The sequence below is a fragment of the Rana temporaria genome, chromosome 2, assembly GCF_905171775.1.
Source record: "Rana temporaria chromosome 2, aRanTem1.1, whole genome shotgun sequence".
Taxonomy (NCBI): domain Eukaryota; kingdom Metazoa; phylum Chordata; class Amphibia; order Anura; family Ranidae; genus Rana; species Rana temporaria.
Genome location: NC_053490.1, coordinates 370,736,410 through 370,762,362, shown reverse-complemented (window position 1 = coordinate 370,762,362; position 25,953 = coordinate 370,736,410). Strand labels below are relative to the sequence as shown.

Below are 25,953 nucleotides of genomic sequence, written 5' to 3'. Positions count from 1 at the left end.
AGAGAAGTCATTAATTATAACTTTTTGTGAATTGGGACATTTAAACTTGCTTTTTTTTATTTTTATTACAATCTAAATTTAGTAGGAGTCGGTGCATTGTTTGCCGACTCCGACTCCAGGTACCCAAAATTTCCCCCGACTCCACAGCCCTGCTCACAGGCATGGAGGTTAAGCCTAATGGGAACTGTATTTACCATTAGGCCGTGATGTAGCAAGAATGAATGCGCACCGCAAACCAGGAAGTCAGTGAGAATAACGATTCAGGAGTGATGGAGGTGAATAAAACAGCTCGATTTCAACAGGTATCAAACTAGTTATAATGCAAAACATTACTTTTTACTTTATCAGCTTCTGTCAGACTTTAATTTAAGAGGAAAATATTTTTGTCTTTACAACCCCTTTTATGCATTTACTTACCTGACCCGTCAAAAGTCCTGCGCTCGGTCCCGAGATCCTCTTCGCCACTCAGCCTGATCGCTGATTGGCTAGAGCGGATGGATTGAGAGCAGCGCTGCTGTCAATCACATCCAGTGACGCGGCGCGCCCACAATTACTCACCACCATGCGAGCTCTCTCGCATGACTATGGTCAGTATTTGCGGGGAGGACCAGAGACAGCCGCTGAGGGACCCCAGAAGACGTGGATTGGGGCCACTCTGTGCAAAACGAACTGCACAGTGGAGGCAAGTATAAACAGGTTTGTTATTTTAAAGAAAACATTTTTTTTCCCTTTACTAACCCTTTAATTTTAAGTTCAGGGGCAGTTAAAAAAAGTGTCCAACTGCCTCTGAACGTACGTTTAGCAGCAGCAGTGTACATGGGCCCTTAGACACCATAGATAATTTTTTGCTGCATTATATTTGCATGAACATTAAGGCCCCTTTCACACTGGGACGGTGGTAAAGTGCTGCTATTTTAGCTGCGTTTTACCGCGGCACTATTTGCCCGCTTGCGGGTGAGAAAGGGTTAAAAAAACACCGCAAATCGCCACTCCAGGGGGCGCATTGCCGGCAGTATAGCCACGGTGTCCCATTGATTTCAACGGGCGGGAACGATATACACATCCCTCCTTACCGCTCCAAAGATGCGGCTAGCAGGACTTTTTTTTTACCATCCTGCTAGCACACCGCTCCAGTGTGAAAGCCCTCGGGGCTTAGGGTCGGTTTGCAGGCGCCATTTTTAGCGCAATAGCGCCTGCAAAACGACCCAGTGTGAAAGGGGTCTTAAGGAAATTTTCCTCCCCCCCCCCCTCAGTAAATATACAATCTTTTTTAGTGCATACAAACAAGATAATCTCCAAACGTCCTATATAACATCGAAATTGGATTTTGTAGTTGCATTAAACCCTTTTCTTGGGGTCCATTAAGAGCACTAGCAAAAACACACACACACACACACACGCACACGCACACACACGCGCGCGCACACACACGCGCGCGCTTGCGGGCACAGTAGGATGGATTATCCTGGTCTGCCCTACAATTTGTTTTTTGGTTGCCAGTGTCCCGTTCTCCTGTAGGCAGTAGTATAACTTGAAGGTGAAGACTTCCCATGGTCCCCAGTTTACAAGAAAGACAAATTTATTTATTTTTTTATATATAACATATTACATGAAGCTGAAAAAACTAAAAATAGCCAAAACTGTAAACAGTCAAAACAAATGGATCCTTTTAGATATGAACCCTGAAGTACTCGCCAGTCTCACGCAAAAGCAAGGAGAGTACCTAGCCAGGAACGGCTTCCATCTTGTTATGTAAAAGGTGATCAGGTGGCTTTACAGTTCCTAAATTACTTCTACCAAATATAGGAAAGTGCAATTAATTTTAAAAACAAGTTCATCCTTGTTTTCAGCTTTTGACTGCCTGCCAAAAAAGTAAAGATCCTGTGTCGCAGTGGTTTTGCACTCCTATACTAGTCTAAAGTAAAATGTAGGGCAGCTGCAGGTCACATACACCCATCAATAAATTCTGAATGATAAATGTCTCAAACTGATGCCAACAAGTTTAAAATTCATCAAATGGTCCCTTACACAGTGGTGGTACTTTAATGGTGCAGGCATTGAGGCTATTTAAGGCATGAACTGTTAAAGGCCTGACCTGAAATGAATATGCAGCCGGTGAAGATGTAAAAGTCTGAGCCTTGCATGTTTGTTCTAGGTCAATCAATAAGTGTCCAACTCGTCTTCAAGGGCCACATAAAAACCAGGATTGTCAAATAAACAGTAACTTCCTAGCTCCTGTTATAGGAATATAAATGTGTGTGGATCCTGACCCTGAAGGACTAGACTTGGTCCTTTGGACTAGCTTCTGAAGCAAAGATGCAGATCCTGCGACTACAGACATTGGCCTGAAAAAAAAAAAAATCCATCTTGACTGACCAACTTTCCTCTGAAGAGCCTCAGCCAATTAACACTAGCCAAGGTCATGGAGGGACAGACATGTTCCCCAAACCCAGCTATAGAAATCAGGGTTGGGGAAAATGTTGCGTCTGCATGAACCTTCAGAACAAAAAATAAATAAAAAGTTAACTACCAGTGCTGCTTGGAGCTTTGGCTGTGGACTAGTAAAAGTCACTGTGACCGATTCTAAAAGAAAAGGTTTAAACTTGGTTAGAAATATAAAAATGTCTGCCTGAATATTTGGCGCACACATATTTCAGTCAGTCTTAACGTAGTTCATAACAGCCGTGTTGTGAGGTTCTTATAACGAAGAAGCCCGGAGGATTTTGACTTCATCAAGTGCTCTGTCCTGGTTGTCCGTTTCCACCATGCCTAGTCTGTTCAGTGTTCCAAGGCCCTGGCAAACACGTCCAAAAATAGTGTGCTTCCCATCCAACCACTGGGTAGGGGCCAATGTCAAGAAAAACTGACTTCCATTTGTATCTGGTCCAGCATTTGCCATGGCGAGAATGCCTGCCCCTGTGAGGATAAAAAAAAAATATTATTATATTACTACACTCAAATCTACTGTAAAATGTTAAACAATACACAAAAGGTTTTCAATTTGGCTCAAACCACCCATCAGAGTGGTTCTTAAGCCACATCCTATGATGACAGAGCAGGGGGCAGGGCTGTGGCTATGAACACAGGCAGCAAAGCTTTGGCGTGAGCATGCACAAGTACCCCCTTTAGCAAGTGGCTTGGGGGGGGGGGGGGAATGATCACCTGCAGGGGGCCCAAAAAGAGGAGGATCAAGGCTGCTCTGTGCAAAACCACCTGCTCAACAGGTGGAAAAATAAAAAGAACATGAATGCAGTCATCACATCTAAGAATTGGGGTAAGCTGCAAAAAAAAACAAACAAAAGGTTTCCGGGTAAAAATATAAAAATCCTAACAGCTTACCTGTAAAATCCTTTTCTTGCAGTACATCACGGGACACAGAGAAGCATAGTAATTACTATGTGGGTTATAGAGTCTACCTTCAGGTGATGGACACTGGCACGCCCTTAAGGCAGGAAGTTCCCTCCCTTATATAACCCCTCCCATACCGGGAGTGCCTCAGTTTTTTCGTCAGTGTCTAAGGTGTTGGTCACGAGTGAACATGTGCTCTGAGGAGCTCCACTGGAGGGATTCAGTGCCTCAGTTTTGTAGAAAAGCAATAAGTGTCCCAATATCCCCATCAAGAGGGGCGGCAGCTCTGTGTCCCGTGACGTACTCCAAGAAAAGGATTTTACAGGTAAGCGGTTATAAAAATCCTATTTTCTTTATCATACATCACGGGACATAGAAGCATAGTAATTACTATGTGGGACGTCCCAAAGCAATGCCAAATGAGGGGAGGGAGACACCAAAGCCCACCGAGCACCATCAGATATGAGGAATCAAACTGCAGCCTGCAGCACACTGCGCCCAAAGGCGCTTTCCTCACTCTTTCGTATATCCAATTGGTAAAATTTTGTGAAAGTGTGGACTGACGACCAGGTCGCGGCCTTACAGACCTGAGCCATGGAGGCATGATGATGCACTGCCCAGGAAGTGCCAACCGCTCTAGTGGAGTGCTCTTTAACCTTAAGCAGAGGAATCTTTCCTTTCAAGCCATAGGCTTGAGTAATGACCTGTCGAATCCACTTTGAAATAGTGGAATTAGACGCTGCCTGTCCGCTTCTGGGACCATCTGGCAGAACGAATAAAATGTCCGATTTCCGAATCTGAGCAGTAGCTTTTAGATTTCTAGTGGAAAAATGGATATTACCGCGCTTATCAAAGGAGGGGAAACAGAGAGGGGAAGAAAGGGGGAGGGGAAATGAAAGTGATGAGAAGTGGAGGTACAGCTGCGGCACTGGAAGGTGTATCAAACCATAAGCAATTGAAAATGGGGAGGGTAGTGCTGCGCTAATCAGTGGTGAATGGATAAGTGAATAAACAGGTGGGGGAGGGGAATGAAAGTAGGTGTAATTGAAATGAGGAGCAATATAGCCCAAATGGCATCAGCATAAAAATAAATATAAATGATCAGTGAACAATAACAGTAATGGTGCAAATCATATAACTACACAGGTTCCTCTTAATGTGATGAAATACACTATAAGTAATGGTGCAAAAAAAATCCCAGGTAACTGTGCTAAGTGACACTCCTATACTGGTGATAAACAGTCCATCAACAGAGTTTGAAAAATATTAGCAAAAAATATAAGTAAAATTTCAAAAGTCCAAGAAAGCAAAAGTGCAAGTGTAGGTCCGCAATATGGAGTGAGAGGAAAATGGGTATCCAGTGATCCTTTTAGGGTAAGTAGGAAGGAAGTCACATGATAGTGACGAATGCGCATGAGTCCACTGAGAGGTATCGGAGGTGACGTTGGCGACAGATTGCCCCTCTTTTTTACATGCTCAATTGTATTTTGGATTATGTGAGTACCCCTGTCTATTTTCTTTGAGAATTAAAACTTTTAAAACGGTATCACACCATCGATGCTTTATTTCTTTGGGGCGAGAAACTGACCAATCTGGGACGAGAACTCCAAGGAGGACCTGCCGTTGTTGGATCAGAGCCCATCGAGTGAACCATCTAATGTGGTTGGATCTATATGCTGTTACCTTACAGCAGTAAGGTAAGGGGACATCCTTACTTACCCTAAAAGGATCACTGGATACCCATTTTCCTCTCACTCCATATTGCGGACCTACACTTGCACTTTTGCTTTCTTGGACTTTTGAAATTTTACTTATATTTTTTGCTAATATTTTTCAAACTCTGTTGATGGACTGTTTATCACCAGTATAGGAGTGTCACTTAGCACAGTTACCTGGGATTTTTTTTGCACCATTACTTATAGTGTATTTCATCACATTAAGAGGAACCTGTGTAGTTATATGATTTGCACCATTACTGTTATTGTTCACTGATCATTTATATTTATTTTTATGCTGATGCCATTTGGGCTATATTGCTCCTCATTTCAATTACACCTACTTTCATTCCCCTCCCCCACCTGTTTATTCACTTATCCATTCACCACTGATTAGCGCAGCACTACCCTCCCCATTTTCAATAGCTTTTAGATTTCTACTGCTCTCAGTACATCCAGAGTATGAAAACGATCTTTGTTGCAGAACTAGGTTCTAGAAAAAAAAGAAGGGAGAACCAGATCCTGGTTCAGATGGAAGTTTGAAACTACCTTGGGGAGGAAGGCCGGATGAGGCCGCAGGACCACTCTGTCCTTATGAAGAATTAGGTATGGCTCTTTACATGAAAGGGCCGCCAACTCCGATACCCTCCTAGCAGAGGCTATGGCTACCAAGAACACCACCTTCCTGGTCAAGAGGACCAAGGGAATGTGAGCCAGAGGCTAAAAGGGTTGCTTCTGTAGGGCAGAGAGAACCAGATTCAGGTCCCACGGGCACAAGGGGGTTTTAATTGGAGGATTAATAAGAATCACCCCCTGTAAGAAGGTCTTAACCAGAGAAGGTGTAGTCAGTGGCCTTTGAAAAAATATTGATAAGGCCAAGACCTGGCCCTTGATGTAACTCAAGGCTAATCTCATGTCTGCCCCTAACTGCAGAAACTCCAGTATTCTGCCAATGAGATACCTGCGAGGATGCCACCCTTTGGCTTCGCACCAGGCCACATATGCCTTCCAAACTCTGTAATAAATAAGCCTAGAAGCTGGCTTTCTGGCATTAATTAGCATAGACACTACAGAATTAGAGAAACCCCTCCTCTTTAGGATATGGGTTTCAACAGCCAGACCGTTAAATATAGAGACCTTAAGGAAGGGTGGAATATTGGCCCCGGTGAGAGCAGGTCTGGACGGAGCGGAAGAATCCTTACAATCTCTGTGTACCAAGCCCTTCTGGGCCAAACTGGAGTGACCAGAACTACTGGTTTTCCTTCCGACTTTATCCTGCGAAGGAGACGGGGTAACAATTGCAGTGGAGGAAGCGCGTAGATCAGGGAGAACCGATCCCACGGAAACACCAGCGCATCTATTCCCGCAAGCGAGCGGATCCCTCGTTCAGGACAGAAAATTGTCCACCTTCGTGTTGAACCTTGATGCAAAGAGATCCACATCTGGTGTTCCCCACCTCTGACAAATTCCCCGGAAGATGCCTGGGTGAAGAGCCCACTCTCCTGAGTCGCCATGCCAATTGTCTATTCCCGGAATGAAAAATAAAAAAATAAAAATCGCCGATATGCACGGGACATGCTTTTCTGCCCAAATCAGGATCTGATCCACTTCTTTTTGGGCCGCACGACTCATCGTGCCACCCTGGTGATTTATGTATGCCACAGCTGTGGCATTGTCGGATTGTATCCTGACTGGATACCCCCGCAACTTGCCTGTCCATGCTGATAGAGATTCGGGCAGCTCGTCTAGCCCTAACAGGTTGATGGGTAGAGATTTCTCTGAGACCGACTACTTTCCCCAGAGAGATAGCTGCTCCAGGACTGCACCCCAGCCTAGCAGGACTGGCATCTGTAGTCACAACCCACCAAAATATTGGAACAAAGGACATCCCTTAGCAAATTCTGGGGAACCGGACACCAGCAAAGGCTCTGGCGAACTGTAGGGGAGAGCAACATAGGGAAGTCTAAGGCTTGGGCTTTCTTGTTCCAAGCGGATAAGATGGCGTGTTGTAGTCTCCTTGATTGGAACTGGGCAAATGGGACGGCCGCAAATGGAAGGCTGACGCTTTGAACTGACCAACTGGGCTAGTTCCCTTAAAGAATCAACCTTCATTTGAGGCAAAGATATCTTACTCTGATCTGTGTCTATGAGCAGACCTAAATATTCTAGCCTCTTTACAGGAACTAAGGCGGACTTGTCCAGGTTGAGAATCCAACCCATGGACTCCAGGTACCTCATGGTCCTGCGTATTGCTTGATTCAGATCGGTAATTGAGCGATCTACCAGCAACAGATCATCCAGATAGGCTACTATAGAAATGCCGTGAGACCTTAGATTGGCCAACAGGGGGGCCCAGCACCTTCGTGAACACCCGAGGTGCCGTGGCTAGTCCGAAGGGTAAAGCCACGAACTGAAAATGGCGCTGATTTATCGCAAACCATAACAGCTTCTGATGGCCGAGAAGATAGGTATGTGTAGGTATGCGTCCTTGATATCTGTGGACGCTAATAGTTCCCCTCCTTGCAGGGAGGCGGTCACTGACCGAATTGATTCCATCCGAAAGGATTGGACATTTAGGAACTGGTTTAGGCCTTGAGATCCAGAATGGGTCTTGCGTCTCCGTTTGGCTTGGGGACGGTAAAAGGATTTGAATAGAAACCCAAACCTTGCTCTCAACCGGTAGTTCTATAATCACCCCTTGGGGGTTGATGGGTAGAGAAGAGCAGATGATCCAATGCCAACGCTAGAGACTTTTTTTCCCCCGGGTCTTTCGGGACGCTTGAGGCCAGGAAGCAGGGTGGAGGAAACTCTCGTAACTCCAGCCTGTACCCCTTGGAAACCGTAGAGAGGACCCAATTGTCTTGGATCCTTTCTTGCCAGGTCCCTGCAAACAGCTGAAATCTTCCCCCCACCCGGCTGAGTGGGGGTGAACCTTCATAATACTGACTTAGATGCAGGCTTGGCCGGCTTATGGCTCCAGGGTTTCTTGGGGGCCTGAGATTGCCCTTGAGGTTTTCCTCCTGCATTAAACCTTCTGGGAGGCCGTCAGGACTGCCTGGAGGCAGAAGGCCCAGGAACTGGAGAGGAGGACCCCTAAACCTCTTTTTAACTGGCAACGGCGTGCTTTTGCCACTGGAAATTTTCTGGATATCCCTATCCAAATCTTGCCCAAACAAACGCTCTCCGTGGAAGGGAAACACGGCTAGAAGCTTCTTGCAAGGGGTTTCAGCAGACCAGTTTTTCAACCAGAGCAGCCAACGCATATGTACTAGAAAGTAGCGTAAGCCGGGAGTACTGTTGTATAGAGTCCTTGATGGCATCTACTGCAAAGCATAATGCCTTGGGAAAGTCAGCCAACTCCTGAGCCGGGACATCTTTCAAGACCTGCTTCATCTAGACTTTTAAGGCTTGGCAGATACCAATAGCTGCTACTGCAGGTTGGGTTACCCCTCTGGCTGTAGCGGATGATGTTTTTAACAATGTCTCCAGTCGCTTATCTGTCGGGTCTTTAAACATCTGCACGTTGTCCACCGGACAGGTCAGAGTCTTGTTCACACAGGAGATGGCTGCGTCCACTGCAGGGACACTCCATTTTTTAGTGAACTTCTCCTCCATGGGAAAATTATATATATTTTTTTTTTTTTTTAGGAGGCAGAAACAATCTATGTGGATGTTCCCAATCCTGATACATAAGACCTTCTAGTAGCAGATGACCTGGAAAGGAATAACCCGCCTGAGGGGCTTTCAAAGAGCCCAAAGAATAGACCGAGCTAGAAGCTGGCTCTAATAGAGGTAACTTGAAGGCCGAACGGACCATCTCAGTAAGGGACTGTATTAACAACCTTTCGGACTAAGAAGACGAAAACGGTTCCTCCAGGGTAGAATCCTCAGAGTCAGACAACTGACTGACCCCCTGAGGGTAAATCAACTTCTTCCGGGGATAGTTGTTCTGTCAAAAGGAACTCTGCAGGGGGAGAGGGAGACCTGGTGCGTTTATCTCTTGAAAGAGAAGATGCAATTAAAGTCGCCAATCTTTTCTCCAGTCCACCCATGGATGAAGGCAACCCTTATTGTGGAACTTTTTTCCCTGAAACCCAAGTGGAGCACCAGGCTTTGGTTTTTTCCCATTGACTTGGTGTTTTTTTCTGCATTTATGGGCCAAAATGTATACTACTACATAGCAGTGGCAAAAATATTTTCTAAGAGCATAAAATTACACATCTCATTTCCTGACAACCTATCACACCTTTGAAGGCCCTGGAGTACAGGACAATGAAAACACCCACAAAACTAACCAATTTTGACAAGCAAACACAGGCACTGTACTTCACACCTCACCCCCGATCACAATGCTGCACACCGAGACTCAGCAGATGTCATGTGATTTCCACCCGGAGGGACGGAGTGTTCCTGCCGGTGTTATTTTACAATGGCCCGGTATGGAACTGGATAAGAAAGCAGTTAATTATTATTTTTTAATTTATAGACAGTCCATTACATATAAAAGGATAGTCCTGGAGACAGTAGCATAACCCGTTTCATAATTCTGTGTCCCTCAACGGGCAATGGAGAAACTTTTATCAAGATAAAAGCAGAAGAAAAAACAAAGGAGGGAGCAAAAGAACCCATTTAGCAACAGCACTGAAAAAGGAAAAAAAAAAGTACAAACCTGTAAATTTAAGGTCAGGATGTAATTCATCTGCAAAATGTTTGCCATCATATATAGAGCCTCCACCACGTCCTAAATGAGACGAGAACATTATCAATAAAAGCATTTGGGAATCCACAATATTAACTGTTACTTTAACCACTTAAGGACTGAGCCTTTTTCAGACTCTGTGTTTAGAAGTTAAAAACATGTTTTTTTGCTAACACCCTAGAAAATAAAATGGTAGTCATTGCAAAAAAAAATACTTTTTTGAATTACAAAATAAGACACCAGTAAAGTTAGCCCAATTTTTTTTTTATATTGTGAAAGATAATGTTACACCGAATAATTGATACCCAACATGTCACGCTTCAAAATAGCGCCCGCTCGTAGAATGGTGTCAAACTTTTACCCTTAAAAATCTCCATAGGCGACATTTAAAAAATTCTACCTCATGTGTGGTTTGAACACCAGTTTCATATGCAGGCGCTACTCATGCATTCTGCGTGGCAGGGTGCTTTAAAAAAAAATATATATAAAAATGATTTCACTTTATTTTATACATTTTTGCACCGTTTTTAAAAAAAAATAATTTTGGGTCACTTTTATTCCTATTACAAGGAATGTAAACCCATCCCTTGTAACAGAAAAAAAAAAGCATGACGGTCCTCTTAAATATGAGATCTGGGGTCAAAAAGACCTCAGATCTCATATTTAGACTTGAATGCAAAAAAATAAATAAAAACGGCCCTTTAAGATCTATGGGCGGAAGTGACGTTTTGACATTGCTACCGCCCTGCTATGAAGATGGGTGGGGAACATCTTGCCCTCACACGTATCCATACCCAACCACAGACAGGACCCGATCGCCTCTGCCGCTAACGACAACTCCGGTAAGCGGCGGAGGGCGCGGGAGAGTGGGGGGCCCTCTAGCGCCGCCGATAACTGTCATCTTGCACTGAATCAGCTGCAGATACCACCATCATCGTAAACCGGACCGCCGCCTGAAGAGATGATACCTCAAGTATCCAGCTGCTGCCATAACCGAGATATCCCTTCAAAGTGCCAACGTATATAGTCGTTCAGCAATCCAGAAGTGGTTAACTGCCAATTACATGGTCATGCAATGCTGTACCCAAATAAAATGTCCTTTTCCCCCCACAAATGGAGCTTTCTTTTGTTATTATTTGATCGCCTGTGCATTTAAATTTTTTGCAATACACCCAAGGAACGAGTACACGCCGCCCCCGTCTCTGACTCACAGGATGCCAGACATAATTCCTGGTGTCCCCGCTGTGTACTAGTTCCTTGGGTGTTTGGTTCACTTCCTCCCCGTAGGCGTTCATGTAGTCTTCTGCACCTGCTATCCATCACGGGTTGCTGTGTGTTGTCACTGCACATTGTGATATTTTCTTCCCACATCATGCTGCTATCAGCCTACTAAGGGTGTCCCCTATCAATACATTTTTAAGGAGTCACTGATTACAGCCACTGAACAAGTGTTTGTGGTAATATATAATTAATGAAAACATATATAGTTTGTGACATTATAGGTTCTGCTTTACTTATATATTTACATTTTTATTTTTCCTTGTATGTGGAGATATTTTCTATATATTAGGCTGGACATTTTTAAATGAATATCAATAATGTTTGATGGATATGAGCATGTATGACATTACTTCCTGTATCACGTCATTTCCTGTCTCCTCCCACAAGGGGGGGTGGCTTTAGTTTGTTGTATTTAAAAGCCAGCAGTATGGGGGTGCGGTGATATGCCCCTGTTGATGGCTTTTTAAGCCGAAACGTGTCGTTTTTTTTGCCATTTCAGCACCCCATACTGCTTTTATTATATGCTCACGTGATTTTATGCATTTTTACAAATAAAACATGTCATGGTTTAATTTGACCTGCACCATCTGGAGCACTCTTTATTTTTATGTTCACTTATGTTCTGCCTGCCAATTGAGGCACCCCTACATGACCAGCATCGGAAGTCGCATCTGTTTGGTTCCTGGTAGTATTCGTCTGATCGGATTGATACAGCCATCGCCGCCCCGAGTGACCATCTGTGCAGAGATCCAGGTCTGCTGAGACCATCACACAGTTTAGACTTGCTGTTAGTAGTAATAATGTGTGAGTCCACACCTGTCGGTAAGAGTACCCATTTCGTTTACTTTTCCAGTTGATACTTTGGATGATTGCTTCAGACAGCTATACACCTCATGTGGCTACACCCACCTATCACTCATTTATTGAACTGTGAATGCATCTACCTGCCGGAGTGATTCATTTACTTTCATCATTCTTTGAGATTTTATTTGGACTTTATTCACTAATTTTTTCACATATTGATTGTGGTGTTTAATTTACATGGATCATTATTTACCAGCGCTGCACTTTTTGTTTCACTATTGCTTTGTACTTTGTTCGTGTGCTAGCTGCTTTTCTACTTAATTGTGTTTGGTTTAGCGCAGTTTTTTCCCTTTCTTTCACGTAGCCTATCTGGTAGACATCTCATAAAAGGTTCTTTAATTAAAAGAGCTTGCAACTCACTTATTCTTCGAGCAGAAGTTACTGTTACCAGCAGAATAGTTTTGAGTGTCAAAAATTTTAATGAAGACTCTTCTAAAGGTTCAAATGGAGATATGACAGGGTTTTTTCCCCAAAAAAACTGATAAGGCAGCTACCTGCATCTTGGGGGTACTTGCTGCTAAACCTCTCTCCAATCCTTCTTGAAGAAATTCTAGAAATAGTATTACTAAAATTAAAGTTCTTGCTGGAACACCAGGTATTATAGACTTTCCAGACTTTAAAGTATATAGCTCTGGAGACTTCTTTTCTACTTGCCAGGAGGGTATTAATACGTTTTTCTGATAATCCCTTTCGTCTTAATATTTGTTCTTCAGAAACCAGGCTGTTAGATTGAGATAGCCTGGATCTGGATGAAGAATCTGATTCTGAGACAACAGATCTGCCCTGATCGGAAACCTCCAGGGTGGGTTTTGCTGAAAGGTTCATCAGGGTGGCAAACTAAGGCCTCTTTGGCCAGAAGGGGGCTATCAAGATTAGCTCCGTGGATTCCACTCTGAATTTTGCCAGTACCCTTGGTACCAGTTGGAACGGGGGGAAATGCGTAAGACAAAGGGAAGTCCTACTTGTGGACCAAACGCATTTATCCCGATAGCTTGATCCTGCCTCTGAAGAGAGAAGAAAGCCGGTGTCTTTGCATTTTCTTGTTTTGCAAAGAGGTCCACCTGAAGAAACCCCCACATTACTTGGATTTTCTCGAACACCTCCTGGTTCAGAGACCACTCGGTTTCTCTTACTTCTTTCCGGCTGAGGAAATCTGCTAGAGTGTTTTCCGTACCCTTCAGATGGACTGCCGATATTGAGGGCAAGTTGTTTTCTGCCCATCTCAGAATTTGATGAGCTAGGTCCATCAGTGTCCTGCTTCTTGTACCCCCCCTTGTTTTGTTAAATATATTACCGCCGTCATGTTGTCCGATAATATTTGTACATATTGATTCTTTAGGGTTACCTGAAAAGAGAGAAGACCTAGATGTGTAGCCTTCATTTCCCTCCAATTTGAGGATCTCCTTGCCTCCAACTTTGACCAGACTCCCTGAGTTGTCTGTTCTTCCAGGTGGGCTCCCCACCCCCATGCACTCGCGTCCGTTGTTACTCTAAGTTACTGGAAAGTTTCAAAGCAGTCCTTTTGAGATGTTTCTTTGGTTTCTCCACCACCAAACTGATCTTTTTGTCTTTTGTCCTATTTTGAACCTTATTTCTAGGGATTCCTGATAGGACCAATTCTTCGGGAATGTCTGCCTGCAGAGGACGGGCATAAAATCTGGCCCACTGAACTGAAGGAATTGCCGCTGTCAAGAGACAGAGAGTGGACATAGCTTGCCTTACCGAGATCTCTGGACCGCACTGAAGGGCTTTCAGAGCTGACTGCATTTTTTCTATCTTTTCCTGTGGAAGAAAAATTCTCTGTTTTACTGAGTCTATCTCGTAGCCCAAGAACCTCACCCTTTGAGATGGTAGAAGATTGGACTTTGAGGTTGAGAAGCCAACCCAAACCCCTTAGGTGTTCTTGGGTTATGTGCAGATTGACCTCCACCTGATCTCTTGAATCTGCAAACAGTAGTAAATCGTCCAGGTAAGGTATCATTGGAATTCCCTTCAGTCTCAGGGGTTCTAGAGACTCTGCCATCACTCTGGGAGAAGAGGAAGCTTTTTTCTTATCAGCTGTCCTGTCAAGGACCGACTAACTCTGGGCCAAACATCAGGTCTCCTGAAAAAGGAATTCCACATAATTTTACTTTGGAGTCCCCTGACCAGGTTTTTAGCCAGATGGCTCTTCTTGCTGAATTAACCAGCGCAGAGGATCTGGCCGTCATCCTGATAGATTCTGCTGAAGCGTCTGCCATATATTTGACTGCTTTTAGCAAAGTGGGAAAGGATTCCAATAGATCCTTCCTGGAAGTGCCTGCTATCACATGGTTTTTGAGTTGCTCCAACCAACACTCCATGTTCCTGGCCACAACTGTGGCCGCCATTGCAGGTTTCAGATTGGACAATACTGAGTCCCAGGATTTCTTCAGTAGCCCATCTGCCCTTTTGTCCATAGCATCTTTAAGAATGCCCATATCCTCAAAGGCTAAATCAGTCTTTCTGGATACTTGTGAGAAAGCGGCATCTATTTTTGTTTTTTATTCCAAACCAATTCTTCCTTTTCCTCAAAAGGAAATCGTCTTTTGAGGGCTTTGGAAAAGAACTGTCCTTTTTCTGGATCCTTCCACTCTCTTAATCGTATCTGTTAGGATCTTATGAACTGGGAAGACTATGTTTAACTTCTTCCATACCTTGGTACATTTTGTCATGTACCGACAGCTGAGGCTTTCCCTCTTGAATTTCCAAAGTGGTATATATTGCTTTGAGTAATTCTTCCACCTCTTCAAGCGATAGTTTATACCTAGAGGATCTAGCCTCATCCTCGGAATCAACAGTTGAGGGGGGGAACACTTTCTCTTTCATCCTCAGACTCACTCTCCACTGGTCTGGAAGTGGACGGAAGGAGATTGGATTGAGAACACTGTTCCTGGTTGTGACTCTGGCCTTTTTTCTCTACCAGGGAACGCACAGTCCCTAGGGTCTCTGCTAACTCTTTTCTTACAGGGGATAAGAGATCTTTACACTCCTGTGTAGATTCTTCCCTCACTAGGTCCGCAATGCAGGATCTGCACAGTGGTTTTGGCCAAGAATCTCTTAAAGGGTTTTTGCATGAGGTACATTTTCTTCCTGTTACTCTCTGATTTAGCTGTGGCTTTCTGAAACAACAATAAAACAGAAAAAACCCAGACCCTTTTTTAGGGTTAAATAAATCACCAATTAAGAGAACACACAGCACCCTTTAGCCGACACCCTATGTGCCACAGAGTCTCACTCCTTGCTGAACTGCTATTGGAGCATTAGAACTAAAGCAGACAGCTGCAGGTTTTAGTTAATAACACCAACACAAAAGAAAACACCCAGTGTCATAAACAAAAGGAAAGAGGTACCACTGTACCTTTCCTACCTGGGCCTGGCCGGGAACCTGGGTGCCTGCATCCGCCATTGCTGCTGAAGGTTCAGCTTCCTCCATTATGAACCACTGCTGCTGCCGCCACTGAGATTTAAACAGCTTCTTTTTTCCTTTGCTTAGCTCCTCCTTATGAGCGAAAGGAAGTCCCGGCCAGATGACCCGCCTCTTCCTCCTGCGTTCCAGCAGCTGGAACCAATTGCTGCTACGCCCTGCCGGAAGTCTCCCCCCACCGGAACCGACGTCACCCGCCGTCCGGGATTCGGCGCCGCCATGCAGAGACCTGGCATGGACGCTCAAACTGAGCACAACCGCGGCCCCCCCAACACTTTGGGTGGACAACCCCCGACCAACCATTACTTCTGTGAGCCGGCGAAGGAAGAGACATCGGAGAACCCCCCTCACGTACGGGAAGGAGCTGGGTTGGTCTAGGACAACAAAGCGAATGAAGGTACTGCCAAAACCCTCCTGGAGAGAGCGCAGCCCCTCTGGTTCCCCAGCAGTGCTTCCATGGCAGAGGAAACACTGAAACTGAAGGCATGGTGGAAGCAGCTGATTTTTAAAGGGGCGTTATCACGTAGTGTTTCCTGTGAAGGGGTGGAGCTGCGCTCTCTCCAAGGTGCTGTCCTGAAAGGCGAAGGGAGAAAAATGTCTTCATAAATTTAGGCCAATATGTATTCTTCTACATATTTTTGGTAAATAAGCATATATTGATTAGTTAGCGCAAAAATGTATATCGTCTACAAAAGATAGGATTTTTTTATTTATTTATTTATTTTATAAGCAACTTATAGCGGGACTGCGACATTGTGGCGGACAATCTGACACGGACACTTTTTGGGGACCAGTGACACGAATACAATGATCAGTGCTAGAAAATATGCACTGTCACTGTTCTAATGACACTGGCTGGGAAGGGGTTAACATCAGGGGCGATCAAATGGTTAATTGTGGAGGATGCTTTTACTAAGGGATGTAATTAAATTTATTCCCAGCTTGACAGGGACACAAATTCCATGCCTTCCCTCCTGTCAGAAAAGCGATCTGCTTGTTTACATAGATCGCTGTTCTGCCTCTCTGCCGAACAATCAGCAACACACGTGTGCTACCCGGAAATGTCAGATCACACATGATCTAGCGCACAGGTGCCGCCCTGTAGCAGTAAAATTGCTATAGGGCAGACCTTAAAGTGGAAGTAAACCCATCCATAAAAAATAAAAAAAATTCTGGTCACGTGCCGGAAATGTAACACTCCCATTGGTTGTGCTCTCAACCCAACAATCCAATGGCTGTTGCCATAACTGATCAAATGTGCAGCATCATGGAAGTTGTAGATTAAACAGGGGAAAAGATGGCATCTTCCTTGGCTGAAAACGATGGGAGGGGGGGGGGTGTTTACTTACACATTAATCACCTGCCGGTTTCCCGACTGGCTCACATTGAAATAGTGCGGCACAATGGCACCGCTGGGCGAAACCCCATATGGGTTACGGGGTCCTCTTTATGAGCCGCTAGAGGACGCGTGCCACTACCTTGCCGGGGATCAATGTGCGTGGCCGGCGGGTGCGATCGCGTGCAGGAGAGCCAGCATGGGGATTTGTGTGTGTAAAACACACAAATCCCTGTTGTGTCAAGGGAAGAGAAGACATATCGTTAGTTCCTACTAATCACTGATTGCCCCCATTGCTCAGAAAAAAAAGTCCCTAAATCTAGCCCATAGTTTGTAGATGGGATAACTTTTGCGCAAACCAATCAACATACGCTTATTGAGATATTTTTTTTTCCCCAAAAATATGTAGCAGAATACAAATCGTCCTAAACTGATAAATAAATTTGATTGTTTACATATTTTTATTGGATAGATTTGGTTTTATAGCAGAAAGTAAAATAAATAAAAATTCTCAAAATCGTTGCTTTCTTTTTTGTTAATAGCACAAAAAATAAAAACCGCATGGGTGATCCAATGCGACCAAAAAAAAAGCTCTATTTGTGAGGGGGGGGAGACAGCAATGTTATTTGGGCACAATGTTGCACAACCGCGCAATTGTCATTTAACCACTTAAGGACCCCCTTCACGAAGATATACGTCAGCAGAATGGCACGGCTGAGCACATCCACGTACATGTACCTTTAAGCCCAGGGGGCACGTGCACGCGACCCGGTCCGAAGCTCCGTGACCACGGCCGCGGGACCCGATCGCTGCTGGAGTCCGGCGATCGCGCGCCGGAGCTGAAGAACGGGGAGAGCTGTGTGTAAACACAGCTTCCCCGTTCTTCACTGTGGCGCCGTCATTGAAAATCGTGTGTTCCCTTTCATATGGAAACACAATCAATGACATCACACCTACAGCCACACTCCCCTACAGTTAGAAACACAGATGAGGTCACACTTAACCCCTTCAGCGCCCCCTTGTGGTTAACTCCCAAACTGCAATTGTCATTTCACAGTAAACAATGCATTTTTTGCTGTGAAAATTACAATGGTCCCAAAAATGAGTCAAAATTGTCCGAAGTGTCCACCATAATGTCGCAGTCACAAAAAAAAAAAAAAAAATTGCTGATCGCCGCCATTAGTAGTAAAAAAAAAAAAATTATAAAAATGCAATAAAACTATCCCCTATTTTGTAAACGCTATAAATTTTGCGCAAACCAATCGATAAACGCTTATTGCGATTTTTTTTACCAATAATAGGTAGACTACGTATCGGCCTAAACTGAGGAAAAAAATGTTTTTATATATTTTCGGGGGATATTTATTATAGTAAAAAGTAAAAAATATTGCATTTTTCTCAAAAATTTGTTTATAGCGCAAAAAATAAAAACCGCAGAGGTGATCAAATACCACCAAAAGAAAGCTCTATTTGTGGGGAAAAAAAGGACGCCTATTTTGCTTGGGAGCCACGCCGCACAATTGTCAGTTAAAGCGACGCAGTGCCGAATTGCAAAAACTGGCCAGGTCCTTTAGCTGCCTAAGGGTCCTTTCACACTAGCGGACCGTTCGTCCGCTCATTACAAGTCCGTTAACGGACTTGTAATGAATCCCTATGGGAACACGTCCGTTAGCGGATGGAGCATCCGCTAGCGTCCGCGTCAGTCGGGTTCCGCTTTTCCGAACAGAAGAAACCCTATTTTTCTTCCGTTCGGCGGAGCGGAACTGATGCAGACGGACAGAAGGTCCGTCTGCATCAGGTTCCCCATAGGGGACAGCGGAGCAGAGACAGGGCGGTCCCTGCACTGTGTGCGGGGACAGCCCTATCCGCCGACAGCTGAGCGGGGATCCCCGCTGAGCCGACGGAGACACACGGAGCGGACCCAGAAACGGTCCGCTCCGTGTGAAAGAGCCCTAAAGGTCCAGGTCGTAAGTGGTTAAAGTAATGCAGTGTCATACAGCAAAAAAAATTGGGCTGGTCATTAACCAATTAAACCCCGGACCATTTTGCTGGTCAAAGACGGGCCACTTTTTGAGGTTCGGAACTGTGTCGCTTTAACTGACAATTACACGGTCGTGCGACGTGGCTCATGAACAAAATGTACGTCCTTTTTTTCCCCACAAATAGAGCTTTATTTTGGTGGTATTTGATCAAAACTGCGGTTTTTAGTTTTTGCGCTATAAACAAAAATAGAACTAATAATAATAATAAATATCCCCCAAAAATATATTAAAAAACAGGCCGATGCGTATTCTTCTACATATTTTTGTTAAAAAAAAAAAAAAAATTGCAATAAGCGTTTATTGATCGGTTTGCGCACAAGTTATAGCGTCTACAAAACAGGGGATAGTTTTAAGGCATTTTTATTATTTTTTTTTTACTAGTAATGGCAGTGATCAGCGATTTTTATCGTGACTGCGACATTATGGCGGACACATCGGACACTTGACACATTTTTGGGACCAATGTCATTTTTACAGCGATCAGTGCTATAAAAATGCACCGATTACTGTGAAAATGACACTGGCAGTGAAGGGGTTAACCACTAGGTGGCATTGTAGGGGTTAAGTGTGCCCTAGTGAGTGATTTTTACTGTAGGGGGGATGGGCTGTGTGTGACAAGACAGTGATCACCGCTTCCGATTACAGGAAGCGGTGATCACTGTCATTGTCACTAGGCAGAGCAGGGAGATGCTTGTTTACATCAGCATCTCCCCATTCTTCCTCACCGTGAGACGATCGCGAGTACCCCCGCGGCGATCGGGCTCATGGAGCGCACGCACGTCTACAATGCCGATCTTAAAGGGGACATATATATATATATATATATATATATATATATATATATATATATATGTCCTTCTGCCTGTCCGTGCCACGCTGTCGACGTATATAGTCGTGCGCTCGTCGGCAAGCAGTTAAGGGGGTAAATCCTTACGGGCTGATCTCTTGGTGCCGGCTGCACGCATATATGCAGCGGTGTGTGGACCTTAACGGCGAGCGTGCTGAGAGCACACTACCTTTATGGTAAACAGTAGAGATTGGTAAGTTTCCGATGCTACTTGCAATTGGGAACTTTGCGACCACTGTGGCAGCCAATCGTAGCAGTCACATGACTCCCAGAACTCTGAAAATTACCAGGAGGCAGTCAGCACAAATGGGGTTAACAATGATGGGAACTGAAGTTCCTCTGTATCAAGGCCAGCTGACAAGAGCACCATACCAGTCCCTGTGGGGTCTCCTCCTTGAACCATGAAGTCTTTGATGATGCGATGAAACTTGGTTCCATTATAATATCCTCTCCGGGCCAGCTCTGCGAAGTTCGTACACGTTCTGGGGGCGTGGTTCCAGTACAGCTCCACCGTGATAGAGCCCATGCTGCGGAAAGACAATTAACAACATCACCCGTGAGCAACCTACCGACATCGCAACGCCCGAATCTCCCTTCCCAATACTCACCTGGTCTCCAAGCAGACATTGCTCGGGCGCCAATTATCCCCGGGAATCACCGACATTGTTTGAATGGCTCACGAGGGTTTCACCACACGCTGCAGAACACGTCACTTCCGCCTTCCGTCCGTGGAAGGGAAACTCTGAGCTCAGTGTAAAGAGCGACATCTAGAGGCGAGCGCATATCCCTTCTAGCAGCACGGTGCCTGTACCCGTCACACACACCCGCCGTTTGGGAAAAGCTGTGCTGCTGCGCGGAGATAAAGTCACATAAGTGACAGTGGCCTCAGTGCCATAGCGATGTCAGCTGCGGACTAATGTGTAGAAGAGTCTGAGCTGACTGCAACTGGTTGTGATACCTGCCTAAGTGCATCCTCCTCACCATAAAATTGGCGGGCATTGAGCATTAACAAGTCTGTTCAGGGCAGGGGTCATGTGACAAGGATGCTATAGAAAGTGCCAGGGGCGTACATAGAGCATTTGGCACCCGGGGCAGATCATGTTAAACACCCTCTGAAAAGTGATCCACTGTTCACTCTTAAGAGAGCAACACTGGTGTACCCTAATCTACAGAAATGCCCCTTGCAGAACTGATCCTGGGTGCAGAAGTATTTCTTGTGCCCCCGCATGGGTATGTATGGTCATGTTACTCACCAGTGGTATGGCTAGGTGGGGGCGGGGGTTGACACCTGCCAGAGGGGTGACACCCGTGGGTAGTGGCATGCACCGCTAACACTTCCCGCTGCCCTGATCTGCGCCTCAGATCTTGCTCTGTGTCCCTCAGCGGAGTAGACTGAAGCCGCCGCATTCCTCGGGTGGGGGGACGTCTTTGTGAATTTGCGACCCGGTGGACATCTCGGGTCTCCGACCGGTGGGTTCACGAGGTAGTCTCATCAGGGCACAAGATAGAGTTCCTATCTTGCCCACCAAACAGATTTTTTCCCTCAGACCTCCAGCTACAACCGGCTTGTCGGGAAGCCCTAGATGGGGCAGTTCAGGACCTGCTGGAACGCGGGGTGGTTATCCCTGTCCCAGTACAGGATCGGTTTCAGGGGTATTACTCCAATCTGTTCATAGTACCAAAGAAGGAGGGCAATCGTCCTATCCTGGACCTCAGGGCCCTCAATTGCTCACAAGGTCCCATACTGCAACCTACTTTACAGTCGCTGGCTTTAACGGCATGGCCATTGAAAGCCAGGTACTAAGAGACCGGGGCCTATCGGATTCGGTAATTTCTACCATGAGAAGGGCTAGGAAGTTATCCTCTAGGAGGATTTACTATCGCACCTGGAGGGCTTACTTAGCGCTTTGCGAAGAGATGAGGTGGAATCCACAGACTTATTTGTGTCCAGGGTGCTGCTGTTCCTACAGCGCGGGGTGGACAAAAGGCTTGCCTTAAGCACGATTAAGGAGCAGATATCTGCCCTGGCTGTTTTCTTTTAACGACCCCTGGCGACTTACTCTCTAGTGAGAACATTTGTACAGGGGGTTCGGCATGTGGCCCCTCTGGTCCGTCCTCCACTACCTCCGTGGGACTTAAACGTGGTTCTCTCGGTGCTTCAGAAGGCACTATTTGAAGAAATTAGTGAGATTCCCTTATTGACACTTTCTCAGAAGGTGGTCTTTTTGGTGGCGGTCACGTCAGTTAGACAAGTCTCTGAGCTGGCCCCCTTATCATGTAGGGCTCCCTACCTAATTTTCCACAAGGATAAGGTGGTGCTGCGTCCGCAGCCATCTTTTCTACCTAAGGTCGTCTCGGCCTTCCATCTCAATGAGGACATTGTACTTCCATCCTTGTGTCCTAATCCGTTGCACCCTAGGGAGACGACGTTGCATTCCTTGGATGTTGTCCGAGCGCTGAGAGTATACTTAGCTACCACTTCTCCATTCCGGAGGTCAGACTCACTGTTTGTTTCGGTGGCTGGTCCCAAGAAAGGCCTAACGGTGTCATCGGCCACCATCTCTAGGTGGATCCGACAGACAGTAATTCAGGCTTACGCCATAAGGGGTCAGGCGCCCCCCTTTCCTATCACGGCGCATTCGACCAGGGCAATAGGTGCCTCCTGGGCTTTCCGACATCAAGCGTCTGTTTCCCAGGTGTGTAAGGCGGCGACTTGGTCGTCCGCTCACACTTTCACCAAATTCTATAAGGTTGATGTGAGTGCATCTTCGGATGCTTCTTTCGGTCGCAATGTTTTGCAGGCAGCTGTTTAGAGTTGCAACTCCTCAGTGGAGGAGCTCTGTTTGTTTTGGGGTGAAGTTTAATTTTTTGCTGTTCCTACCCCTCTTTTTTTGACACTGCTTTGGGACGTCCCACTAAGTCAAGATTAAGGCTGTGTCCATCCATGAACGAGAGAGAAAATGGGATTTTATGCTCACCGTAAAATCTCTTTCTCTGAGTTCCCCTCCTTTTTATGTTTGTACTACTTTTTGACAAACTGATCTGCGAGATGCAGAGAGAGGGATTATACCCAGAGGGCCCACCCCCGGACGGGGTTATAGGGTGTGTATGATAAGTTAACCTTTTATATATAAGTTTCTGCCTAGTCACTCCTAAAGGAAGGCTAATACCCACTAAGTCAAGATTAAGGCTGTGTCCATCCATGAACTCGGAGAGAGAGATTTTACGGTGAGCATAGAATCCTATTTTTTCGGGAGCAGTGATTTTAATAATGCTTTAAGTGAAACAATAAAAGTGAAATATTCCTTTAAATTTCATACCTGGGGGGGGGGGTGTATAGTATGCATGTGAACTGTTTCCCATGTTTAGAACTGTCCCTGCACAAAGTGTCATTTCTGAAGGAAAAAAACATGCGGCTATAATGAATTGTCGACTCCCGGTAATACAGAGAAAAGTCATTCATAAAAAAAAAGCGTGGGGGTCCCCCAAAATTCAATTACCAGGCCCTTCAGGTCTGGTATAGATATTAAGGGGAACCCTGTGTCAAATTTGAAAAAAAAAATGGTGCGAAGTTCCCCCCAAAAATCCACACCAGACCCTTTATCCGAGCATGCAACCTGACAGTCCGCAGCAAAAGAGGGGGGGACAAGAGAGCGCCCCCTCTCCTGAACCGTAACAGGCCACATGCCCTCAACATTGGGAGGATGCTTTGGGGGTCTGTGACCCCTCAAAGCACCATGTCCCCATGTTGATGGGGACAAGGGCCTCATCCCCACAGCCCTTGCTCGTTGGTTGTGGGGGTCTGCGGACGGGGGCTTATCGGAATCTGGAAGGCCCCTTTACCAAAGGGGACCCCCAGATCCCGGCCCCCCATGTGAATTGGTAATGGGCTACATTAAACCTCTACCATTTAACAAAGAAAGTGTAAATAATAAAAAAGCAATGATAAGATCTCTTCTTCATCCAGTATCTAGCAATGAGATGTCCATCCAGCGCACGCATTACCTGTCTCCACTGGAGACAGCCCGGCGAATGACGCTTCTTCAGCAGTGACAGCTCTTATGTAGGTGACGGTGGGGCCACCCGTCACGTGACCCCGTTTCCCTCTGACGCAAGGAAAGCCCAGGCCCTGTTTATTTATTTTAAAAATAAATGCGGTTTTAGTGCAATAGGATTGCTAGACAATGGTACTGAAACACTCCTATTACTATAGTTTCTTCATTGCAGGTCAGAAACATTGCGGTATCTCCTTTTCCAGTCGGAATGGAGGCTTGATGTTCTGACCGGCGAGGGTGTGACCTTTTGGAAACAGTTATTTTTCTGCCCTCTATAGCAATCCTGTTACTAGTCAGCCCTGACAAACATGCTCATGCATCCTCTCTCTGCAAAGATATTAGCTGTGTGGCCTGCTCTCTGCCTCGTCTTTCTACCACACATGGTGGCGTCTCCAGCTTTCATATTTAGGGGGAGCACATGGGGGGACAGGGACAAAAGTAGGGGGGGCAACTATAAAATGCAAATATATATATATATATATATATATATATATATATATATATATATATATCCTGGGGCCCTTTACTACAATCCCACAACGGGCCCTTTCACATGTTCTGCAGTGAGCTCCCTCCAGGGTGGCAGAAAACAAGAGATATATGTCACCAGCACACCAAGAAAATATAAGGGTCCAAAGCAGTAGGAGAACTATCGGGGTTGCAAAGGTTGTCTTGCCACCGGGCCCTGGTGTTCTGCCACTGTGGGGTTCCCCTGCTTTCCTGTCCCTGCTATCGACAGCACTGGTCTGGCATTTGTCTCCTTGGCAGTGGCGGCAGTCTATTAGGACATAGTGCTGGTGACATTATGGGTACATGCAGGGGAAGGCTGGCACTATTGGTTATAGAGAGTCGAGCCCCCAGCTGGTCACCTAGCAGCAAGAATGCTGTATAATCTTCTCTGACATGCTGATCAGGATGTGATCCAGGTTCCCAGTCAGATCTAATAAACACAGTGGGCCTGATTTACTAAGCTATGTGCGCTGCGCTGGTTCATGCATTAATTAGTACTCCGGGTGGAGGCTTAATCAGGCGCATGAACCAGCGTAGCAGCCGGCGCATTGAAACTAATATGTAAAGCCGCGCCGAACTCCCTATAGAAGTCTATGGGAGAAATCAAAAGTGTTCATTTTAAAGGCTAATCTGCAAGTTTTGTCCTAAAAAGTGTTTGGGGACCTCAGTCCTGCCCCAGGGAACATGTATCAATGCTTTTTTTATTTTTTAAAACGGCCGTTTTTTCGGGAGCAGTGAAATTAATAATTCTTAAAGTGAAACAATAAAAGTGAAATATTCCTTTAAATTTCGTACCTAGGGGGGGTGTAATGTCAGCATGTGAAATAGCGCATTTTTCCCGCACTTAGAACTCCCCCTGCACAAAGTGACATTCTGAAGGAAAAAAGTCATTTAAAAATTCACACGCGGCTATAATGAATTGTCGGCTCTGACAATTCTAAAGGGATTGATTCATAAAAAAAACCAAAAAATTTGTAGGGGTTCCCCCAAATTAAATTACCAGGCCCTTCAGGTCTGGAATGGATATTAAGGGGAACCCCGCCGTAAAAACCAAAAAAAAAAAAGACGTGCGGTTCCCGGCAAATATCCATTCCAGACCCTTCAGGTCTGGTGTGGATTTTAAGGGGAACTCCACCCCAAATTGAAAAAAAAAATGGCGTGGAGTCCCCCTAAAAATCCACACCAGACCCTTATCCGAGCACGTTGACCTGGCCGGCCGCAGAAAAGAGGGGGGGACAGAGTGCGGCCCCCCCCCCTCTCCTGAACCGCACCAGGCCACATGCCCTCAACATGGGGAGGATGTCCCCATGTTGATGGGGACAAGGGTCTCATCCCCACAACCCTTGCCCGGTGGTTGTGGGGGTATGCGGGCGGGAGGTTTATCAGAATCTGGAAGACCCCTTTAACAAAGGGGACCCCCAGATCCTGACCCCCCCCCTGTGTGAAATGGTAATGGGGTACATTGTACCTCTACCATTTCACCCCAAAAAAATGTCAAAGTGTTAAAAATGACAGTAGCCGGTTTTTGACAAATCTTTTAATAAAATCTTCTTTTCTTCTTTCCTTCGGGCTTCTTCCGCTGCTTCTTTCTTCTCGTCAACATCTTGCCCGACGTGTTCTTCTATCTTCTCCGTCCGTCCTTCCGCCTTCTGGTCCCGCATCTTGCCCGTTGTCTTCTCCGTCCGCCTCCTCGTCCGCATCTTGGGTCTTCTGCGGTCTTCTTCTCGGTCCGCCACCTTCTCGTCCCCTGCGTTTGAATTGTAATTGGCCGCCGTTTTCCCGCTCCTGGGACCCGCCCCCCTCTGACGCCA

General features: G+C 45.7%; 1 protein-coding gene across 1 annotated transcript; it reads right to left on the bottom strand.

Annotated features, from left to right (window-relative positions):
- Nucleotides 1–1,556: 1,556 nt before the first annotated feature.
- PPIL1 (peptidylprolyl isomerase like 1) lies at nucleotides 1,557–20,367 on the bottom strand. Its single transcript, XM_040337766.1, has 4 exons — nucleotides 20,186–20,367; nucleotides 19,950–20,104; nucleotides 9,733–9,804; nucleotides 1,557–2,916 (listed from the first exon to the last, which is right to left on the bottom strand). The coding sequence occupies exons 1-4, from the start codon at nucleotides 20,239–20,241 to the stop codon at nucleotides 2,699–2,701; spliced, it is 501 nt and encodes a 166-aa protein (XP_040193700.1). The 5' UTR covers nucleotides 20,242–20,367; the 3' UTR covers nucleotides 1,557–2,698.
- Between the last annotated feature and the right edge of the window lie 5,586 nt (nucleotides 20,368–25,953).

What these genes read in the sequence shown, in the direction of transcription:
- PPIL1 (XM_040337766.1), bottom strand. Translation starts at nt 20,241, where the DNA reads ATGTCGGTGATTCCCGGGGATAATTGGCGCCCGAGCAATGTCTGCTTG. An exon ending in AATGTCTGCTTGGAGACCAG is followed by an intron (nt 20,105 to 20,185) that starts GTGAGTATTGGG and finishes GTCTTTCCGCAG; the next exon opens with CATGGGCTCTATCACGGTGG. An exon ending in TCCTGACCTTAAATTTACAG is followed by an intron (nt 2,917 to 9,732) that starts GTTTGTACTTTT and finishes TTATCCTCACAG; the next exon opens with GGGCAGGCATTCTCGCCATG.